The following is an 8,460-nucleotide window of genomic DNA, read 5'->3' on the forward strand; positions in this document are numbered from 1 at the left end:
GGTGTCGGGAGCTTCTGCGCTTCCAGAGAGGCACAGCTCTCAGCCGGGCATGAAGTCGGAGCGCCCGGACCGGCCTGACCCAGAGCGCCCCTCCTAACTGAACCGTCCCGAAGAGCCGCCCCCTTTAAAGAAGCTATAAAGCTGCTGTTGCACGAGTATTTCTGGAAACAGCAAATGAGGCAGCAACCTCCAGCTCGCCAGGACATGAAACCCCCAGACGCCCCGGAGGGCCCCACCAGCCGGACTCCCTGGCGTCTGCTTGGGGGCTCCCCGGACCCCCACAGGGAGACACTGTGATTGGTCCAGGTGGAGGGGGAGGCATGTACGCATTTTCCTGACTATTTGCTTCTGTTTAACTTCTGGGTTAACAAAGGGAACCACTGAGCCAGCTAGGAGCAGGAATTTAATTCGTCCCATCGCCCGCGCAATGAGACGAATTAAGCGGCAAAACCCAGCAGAACACGGGAAGCTTCTCCTGTAATTTAGGAAACGTCAGGGTTGCAACTGGCACCTCTTCCGTCCAGCTGAATGTTCTTCGGTGCCAGAGCAAAGGCGCCCCCTTCCGCTCAAAGCCCAGGGCAAAGTGAAAGATGGGAAGGTCAGCAAGGGGCGGCCACCACGGCAGGGTCGTCTCCTGCCTTCTGTGGCAGGACGTGGACCGCCGGGAGCAGGCCCAGCAGCCCCGCCCGCCCGTGACAGCCCCCGAAGGGGACATGAGCCGGCCCCCGGGCCGCCGGGCTCCCGACCACCCACCGGCCATGAAGACGGCATCACCCTGCGAGCACCAGGTCCAGCACGCGGGAGGACTCTGACCCCGCCGGCGTGGCTGGTGGGGCCCGGAGAGAGGGCGGCGCGTGGCCCAGGGCTCCGCCGGGCTTTGGACTGCCCACCCGGGGCTTCGGCCCGCTGCGCCTTTGCAGCTTCTTCTTTGACGATATGAAAAACTTCTTTGACGATATGAAAAAGCCTTAGAATAGTGATGCAAAGAGAAGAAAGAGCGTGTGTGTGAGCAGCCCGCACGCGCTTGCAGGTGAGCACAGAGGCGGCAGCACGTCGTCCAGGCGGGGAGCCGGCTGGCCAGCTGCGCGGGCAGCGAGTCTCCTGCAGGGCCGGCCGTGAGCGCGAGGCTGCAGCTGGAGCCATTGTAAATCTGGGGGGCGGGGGTGAGCCTCAGGGGCACGTTGTTCCGGGTGAAGCAACTCCAGCGCCAGGACTTGCTTCTGAGGGGTTTGAGGCTGGTCCCGAGGGTCCTGGTCCAGGCCTGCCGCGGCGCAGCCTGGGAGGAAGAGCGAAGCGGGCGCGGGCTCCCAGGACACGGCGCCGGGGGACAGCTGGGGCGCACGCGTGGCATCAGAGGTCCTGGCGGGCAGTCACCCAGCTACAAGCCTGCGCCCGCCCGGCCCTCAGCCTCCCAGCTCAGTCCCCGCCCCGACACCCTCGCCCGCCCGCCCGCCGCACCTCAGCCTCCTGCCCGCCCGGCCCACACCATCACCCCAGCGCACCCCCGCCGCACCCCACACTCCGCCTCCTCCAAGCTGCTGCTCCCGCACCCCACCCCCCTGAGCAGCGTCCCCCAGGCTGCCTGGCTTCCCCTGCCGTGTGCTTCTCTTGCCTCGGAGAAATATCCCCGGAGGCAGTTTTGATGTCTGTGCTGATTCTCTTCCTGCACTGAGCAGACTGCGCCCTCGTGGGGCGTCCGCGTGTGACCCCTAAACCTTTAAGGGAAGCCTCGTTTCGCTCGCAGGTGAAACCGAGACGCCGCTGAAGCCGCCCCCACCGGTGCCACGCGGTCAGGGACGCAGGAGTCAGCTCCAGGGCGCGCCGGCCGAGATGTGGGTAAGGCCTGGCGGGGATGGCGAGGGCCACAGGAAAGGCCGTCTTCCTGGGACAGGGAGACGCAGCTGGTCACCAGCAAACAGCCCTGGCCCCAAACCCAAGGCTGTGTCCATCATTAACTCCGATACGGGCGCGGGCGCCAGACCGAGGTCCAGCCCAGAGGGCCGTGGGCGCTGGGTGGGAGGCTCCGGCGGGCGGGGCTGGCCGAGCCCAGTCGCCGAGCTGCCGTCCGGTCTCCGGGCCAGGCGGGAGTGTCAGGCTGTGACGGTTGAGGAGCACCCTGGGCCCAGGGCTCTCGGGGTGAAGCAGCTGGCCCTGCACCAGAGCCCCCCTGGCTGACCCGTGCGGGTGACGTTGAAGCCAGGATCCCAGCGGTGCTCGTGGGTGCGTGTGTAGGTGGCACAGTGACGCCAGGGGAGGTGGGGCCCTGGCGTCGCGGGTGGGGGTCGGCGGGGAGGCCGGGAGCTGCGGGGCTTCAGGGTCTCGTCAGAGGACGGTCCCGGCCGGGTCCGGTCCTCGCTCAGGCCGGGCCCCGGGCCCTGGAAAGAGCTGGGTCCTGCCTCCCTCCCAGCTGGGCACCGCCGTTCCCTGATGCCCGCCGCCTGGCCCATGCCATGCTCCCCGGATGAGCTGACCACTGTCCTCGTGGACGTCATTGTCGGAGGCAAGACTTCCAGCACTGGCCTCACTGCGCCGTGTTCCTGCTCTCCTGCCTCTGGCCGTCTGACGCCCAGCTGACCATGTCCTACACCTGGCTGACCAAACCCAGGGTGCTGTAGGGTCCCGGCTCCCAGGGCTCCCTGCTGGCCAGCCAGCCGCCCAGCCTCCACAGGTAGTCTCGCTGCCCAGTGGGTGCTGCAGGAGGGGACTTCCTCTCCAGCATTTTCTGGAATTCGCCCACAGGGAAGAACCCTCTGGAGCAAGGACTCGTCGCCCTAGGACACAGTTCGGCAAGAGGCAAAATGCAAACGTTCCCTCTGGCTTTTCACCTCCCTGTTTCTAGAGTAATGAGCTGGTTCTCTGCCAGCCCCACAGGGACTTTTTAAAAGTCAGAGATTAAAAAAATGTCAATATGGCCTCATGAATTTTAATGCCCGAAGCCTCAGTGCGCTGCCTCCACGCCAGAGGTGATGGTCCGCTGCCCGGCGGGGTGGACTGGGGCGTGGCCCCTGGGAGCTGGAGCCTGGGCCGTGCACCCCGCTCCTTGGCCCCCCGCTCATGGCTGTGCTGGGGTCCCCAGCGGCCCCTCCCTGCCCTCGGGCCGGCGGGGTGGGGGGCCGCCTCTGCTCAGCAGCCTCGGCCCACCCTCCCCAGCAGGTCACCTTCACAGGCGTCACGACCTATGTGGGCGGCTGCTCTTGGGGTCCACCGTCCAGTTCCCGTGGAGCCTGGCCTGGAGTCGGAGCGGGAAGAGGGGAGGGCGGGTGGGAGCGGGAGGAAGGTGGGTGATGGTTAGTGGGGAGGCTCCTCTGGGGCCTGCAGCCCCTGGGGGCAGTGGGGGCGGGTCTCCAGCCCGCTCCCTGCGGCCCAGTCGGGGGCTGACCCTCATGTAGAGGACTGGCTGGCCGCATAGCTCGGCTCCCGGCCCCGCTTCTGCCTGGCAGCCGCCAGCCGGAGCCTCCTGGTGTCCGGAGCCGTGGAGTGTCCAGGGGGCTCCTGACCCCCAGGCCCCGTTTCCGTGGCTTGGATGATGACTCTGGCCTGGTTCCAGTGTCCGAGACGGACTAACTCCTCTTCTGCAGGTGCCCCCACCCCAAAGCACCCTTGGGGAAAGCTCTGAGCAGCCGGGCCCTCTCCGGCTGGCCGGCAACATTCGCCACTCATGCACACCGTCTGCTCCCGCTCCTGCAGACCAGCGGCTGGCGTGGGGGCGCAGTGGGAGCGTGGGCTGAGGGAGGCTGGGTGGGCGTGGGGAGGGCCTGGGATGTCACGGGGCCAGTTGTCGAAAGACAACGGAGGGTCAGCCCCTGAGGCCCCGGTGGGAGGCTGGCCGCTCACACCTGACAGGCGGCCCCACTCCTGGGCCCTGGCGGAGGCCTGTGTGGAGGCGGGCGGCGAGGGGTGCCTGGGGAATGGGGAGCGGGGCCTGGTGAGGCTCCTCTTACAGCCTGGGCAGGAGGCGGTACTGGCCCTCCCTGTTGGTGGACATGCTGTTGCCTCGGACGGGGCCCAGGTGCAGCTCAGTGGCCGAGGGAGCTGAACCTTCGCCGGGGCAAAGCGCGAGGCCTGAAGCACTGGCTGGACACGCTGGGGAAGCTGGGCGCGTCCATCTCACTGACCCTCTGACCTGAGGTACCTCCGGTCCAGCTCCCAGGTGGGGAGACCGTGTCTCAGTGGCTGCCCGGCGCAGAGTGGCTGGGGGAGCCTTTCTCTCCGGTCTGCCCAGCTGTCACGAGGTCGGGGGCAGGGCCTGGGATTCCCGGGGCTCCACGACCTGCCCCCGCCGGCCGAGCCCGCTGGGTGGGCTAAGGACCCTGTAGGGTCCCACAGCCTCCTGGGGGCCCAGGGGCCGGGCAGCCCCCTCGTGGCTTCAGAAGGCAGCGTGGGCGGTACTGGGGGATGGCTCGGACCTCCAAGGGCGCCCCGGAGCGGCCTGGGAGCCTGTAGCGCCCAGCAGCAGCCGCCCGTGAGGGTGCTTTAGTTCACCTAGAGGTGGCTACTCGCTGCGGTTCAAGCAACTTCTCGGGGCGCTTGAACTGGGGTGCGGGGACCTGCTCCTTCAGCAACGCCTCTTGTGGACCTCCACACATTTCAGATGCTCCCCAGACGTTTGGGGTTCGCGACGTAACGACGATCCATGCCAAGCGCTCGTGGGGTTTGAAGACCGATGTGCGGAGGGCTGGAGGCACAGCACCCCGTTAGTCAGTCCGGGGTGACCACGTGTGGGAAACCCACAGTCGGTGCCGGTGGCTGAGTAGCAGGGTCGGCCCGCTTTCCCCGTGAGGAGGGACGCTGTCCCGGACACGGCCCCCAGGCGGGAGCGGGAGGCCGGGCTGGGTGGACACGTCGTGTTCGTGTGACCCCTTCACACCGGGCGGCAGGCCGGGGCGTCCTCGGCTCATGGACCGCAGCGTTGGGGCGATGGCTCGCAGGCGCGGGTATCTTGGGGCCATGGGACCGCGCTGGGACTCGGCTCTGTGGCCTCACGGGAGGGTCACGTCACCCTGCGCATGTGTGGCCCCGTGAAGAGGCGCTGGCGCAGCTGCAGGGGCCCCCACTCCTCAGAGCTGCCCGCCGCCCTGGGCCGGCCAGGCCGGACACCGGCGAGGCCCGCGGACTTCGAGCCAGCTCTTCCCGGCCTGGGCGCCAGGGGGCGCTGTCTCCCCGTTGCTGAGGCCGCGCTGGGGCCTGCAGGGCCACAGCCCCAGGTCGGGGGTCACCCTGGGGCCCCGCTCTCAGCCAGCCTGGGGGGTGTGGGTCCCCTCCGCTGTCCTGCCGCTGCCGAGACCAGCGGCCTCTGCGGAAACCCTCACCGGCTGTGCCCTGCGTCTCAGTCCCCACGGCCCTGCCTCGGGGCTCCAGGCCCCTGTCGGAGGAGCTGGGGCCGCGCCAGCGAGCGGTGGCCAGAGGTGCCCAGACGGTGGCCATTTGGCACTCAGAGGCCACAGTAGGGATGCAGCCCGCGGCCTGTGGCGTTTGACGTCATGGGCAAGGTTGAAGCAACACGCAGAGAAAAGCCCCTATTTTGCTTTTTCAAACAAATGCCCCCCTACTCCCCTCCTCCCCTGGGGGGAATCTGACCCCACGTGGACCAGATGGTCTCGCTCTACACCTACGTCCCGGGAAATGCTGACAGCTGAATTCGGGTGATGAAGCTGTAGAAGGAATTCGCAAAATGTGTGTGAGGGGCGGGGTGGGGCAGCGCCCCTGGGGCGGTGGGGCGCCTCCGAGACCGGCTCTGTGGTACTTCGTGGGCGGGGCGCGGGCGCTGGGGCAGGCTGGACGGGCAGTGGGCTAGCCGCCCACGGGAGAGGCAGGGTCAGCCGGCAGGGGGTGTGAGGCAGCGAGGGGGCGGGGGGCTGGGGTCTGGCTGGGGATGCAGGGGTGGCCCCTGGTCGGTGGGGCCTTTCCAGCAGCTGTCAGCGTCGCTGGGACGGTGGCTGTGGGACGAGGGCCAGCTGGCGGGACGGAGAGGCGCCGGGAACGCCCTGCCTGGGGGTGCGTCCCCCAGGAGTCTGGGCGGAGGGAACGGTCCCGGGCCCCGGCTGCCCCCAGGACGCGTCAGCAGCCACACGCGGAAGGCCACGCGTGCTCCCGTCCAGGGCCGGGGCAGGTGGGGTCCCCAGCCCCCACCCGGCCACCCCGCCCCTCCCTCCGCTCAGACACCCCCGCGGCCACTCTCAACCAACCCTGACGTGCACCCCATTTCCGCAGTGGGGTGCGCACAGGTGAAGGTGCAGGCCACCCCCGCCCCCACGCCGGGCCCAGGCAGGCGCCTCGACAGCAGCGCCGGTCACACGCGGGAGGCCGAGGCGGACGGGGCTGCGAGGGCCGCTGGCCGGGCAGCGACCACGTGGCGGGCGTGCGAGCCGGTCTCTGCATCTGCCCCCGGGGCAGCAACCGTTGCCATGACGGGAGGCTGCAGGGTGAGGTGACGTGCGCGGAGTCTGGGGACGGCCGCCGGGGCTCCCTGGGGTGACCGCGGAAGTGGTCACGAGCCGACCAGGGACCCGCCACGCCACGGCAGGACGCGCCGCCAGCACCGGCCGCGGGCAGACCCCGGGCTGCGGACGGGATCGCTGCCGCGGCCTCGCTGAAAGCACAGGCCGGTTCCATCCAGCTGGCGCGTCACCCGTCTCCGGCGGCGCCTGCCCTCTGGACACCCCCCTGCTGGGCCCGCTGGGCAATGGCCCGGGACAGAGGGCCCGCTGCCTGGGCTCCAGGCTGGGCAGGCGAGAGGGACGCCCCTGCGGTGCCGGGAGGGCAGGTGGGGGGCCGGGCCGGGCGCCTGCCTGGCCCCCTGCAGGGCTGCTGAGGACAGAGCTAAGGGACCGGGGCCGGGAAGGTGAGGGCCGGCGCGCCTGCGCCCGCCATTGCCCCCATGCCAGTGACCGCACCCCAAGGCCCCCCGCCCTACCCCTGCAGGGGCTCAGGGCCTCTTGAGAAAGAGGCCTCGGTCACCGTGCCAGAGGCCGCCCTCCGGGGGCGGCCTGCTGTCCCGTGGCCCGCCCCAGCGGCCACTGCACAGAGCGAGAGGGTGTGCAGGGGGCAGTCCGCAGAGCGGGCTGAGTCCGAGGGCAGGTGGGCTGCAGCGGGACTTTTTGGAAGTTTCGTGGGCCCTGGGGAGCCAGCCTGCGCAGCCCCACGGAGGGAGGGGTGGGGGGCTCCCTGAGCAGGAACTGCCCCAGGGCTGGGGCGGGCAGGGGTTTGCCTCAGGAAGCACAGTAGCGGCCAGGCCAGCAGAAAGTGCCCGCGCCCACCAGGGGGCAGCAGAGGGGTGCGCCGGGAGCCCCTGCCCTGGGCTCCTGGTGGTTGGCAGGGGGTGGAGGGCAGCAGGGTCCAGGCCCCTTTCCCAGTGGGGAGCCACCTGAGCCTGAGACACAGGGGTTAACGGCCCCGTGAGGAGAGGGCCCCTGAGGGCTGCGGGAGCCCCCTTCTGCCCCAGGAGCTGTGCAACCGCCCGCGGTCAGCCCCGCGGCACCACCCCTCGGGCTGCGCGGCCTGAGGCCCAGGCCCAGGGAGGGCCCCGGGCTGGCAGGGCGGGCTGGGGTGCAGGCTCTGGCGCCCCCGTGACCGCTCAGCGCCAAGAGGAGACTGCCTGCTGCCCGCCGGGTGGCCCTGTGGCTCCGTCCCACGCCAGGGAGGGTCCCCTCCGGTGTCTGAGCTCCGAGGAGGAACGAGGCGTCCCTCTCCACCCCGCCCCGGTCAGGAGCCAGCCTGGGGCCAGCTCGTCCGCCCTCTCCAGGGCAGCTCCTGGCTTGCGTGCCCTGCTTCCTCCGTTTGGGAAGGGGCAAGCTGGACTCTCCAGAGGTCAGTGCCTAGAACAGGGGCCCGCGGGACCCTCTCTGGCTGGCACGAGGTGGGGGTGAGCTCTGCCCCCCCACAGGGGCTCCAAAGGAGCGGGACGGGCCCAGGGCGCCTCGCCAGCTCCCAGTGTCCCGCCTGCTCCTCAGGGTAGGGCGCTGCCCCGAGGTGGGCCAGCCTCGGAGAGGAGCGCTGCCAGGGTGAGGATCCAGGCTCTCCGCAGCTGAGCCGGGAGCCACTGCCAGGTCAGCTCTTAGGTCCTAGACGCCCTGCACAGTCCCAGAGTCCCAGCGCCAGCTGCCATGAACATGCCCCCCCATGGGGCAGGGTCAGCCGCCGGAAAGGGGCGGCCCAGCTGGTGTGCTCACACCTCCTCGCCTTTCCCACAGCTTAGCACACTCCTCCCTCCACTGGCCCCCACCCCCACGTGCGGCCAGAGGCCGGGCTTGGGGCCATAAAGCCGGGGACTCTGGCCGGGACTCTGGCCCGAGCTCCGGAGGGGCAGGGAGGCCTGGACCGGGCAGGGGAGCACCTCAGCCTGCCCCGCTGGTCTAGTTACGGGGCTGCCGACGGGAGGCGGTGCCGAGAGCGCGGCTAGGGGCTCTGCCCAAAGGCCACGCGGGGTCCCCAGGCGCCAGCCCCGGTCTCCGCGGGCGGCAC

The 8,460-nt window shown here is 70.0% G+C and overlaps 1 protein-coding gene and 1 long non-coding RNA gene across 2 annotated transcripts in view; both read left to right on the plus strand.

Moving 5' to 3' along the window:
• Positions 1-8: 8 nt before the first annotated feature.
• LOC105853296 lies at positions 9-2,903 on the plus strand. Its single transcript, XR_001145131.1, has 3 exons — positions 9-1,030; positions 1,745-1,836; positions 2,408-2,903. It is a non-coding gene; the product is annotated as an uncharacterized LOC105853296 (long non-coding RNA).
• Positions 2,904-5,006: 2,103 nt separating this feature from the next.
• Positions 5,007-8,460, plus strand: part of VAV2 (vav 2 guanine nucleotide exchange factor) — a 74,530-nt gene continuing 71,076 nt past the window's right edge. The window contains exons 1-2 of the mRNA XM_012721184.1: positions 5,007-5,247; positions 5,331-5,443. Coding sequence (XP_012576638.1) covers positions 5,007-5,247; positions 5,331-5,443 — 354 coding nt within the window. The remainder of the gene's footprint in view (positions 5,248-5,330; positions 5,444-8,460) is intronic.

Source organism: Condylura cristata, unplaced genomic scaffold (genome assembly GCF_000260355.1).
Source record: "Condylura cristata isolate star-nosed mole 26May11 unplaced genomic scaffold, ConCri1.0 scaffold00006, whole genome shotgun sequence".
NCBI lineage: Eukaryota > Metazoa > Chordata > Mammalia > Eulipotyphla > Talpidae > Condylura > Condylura cristata.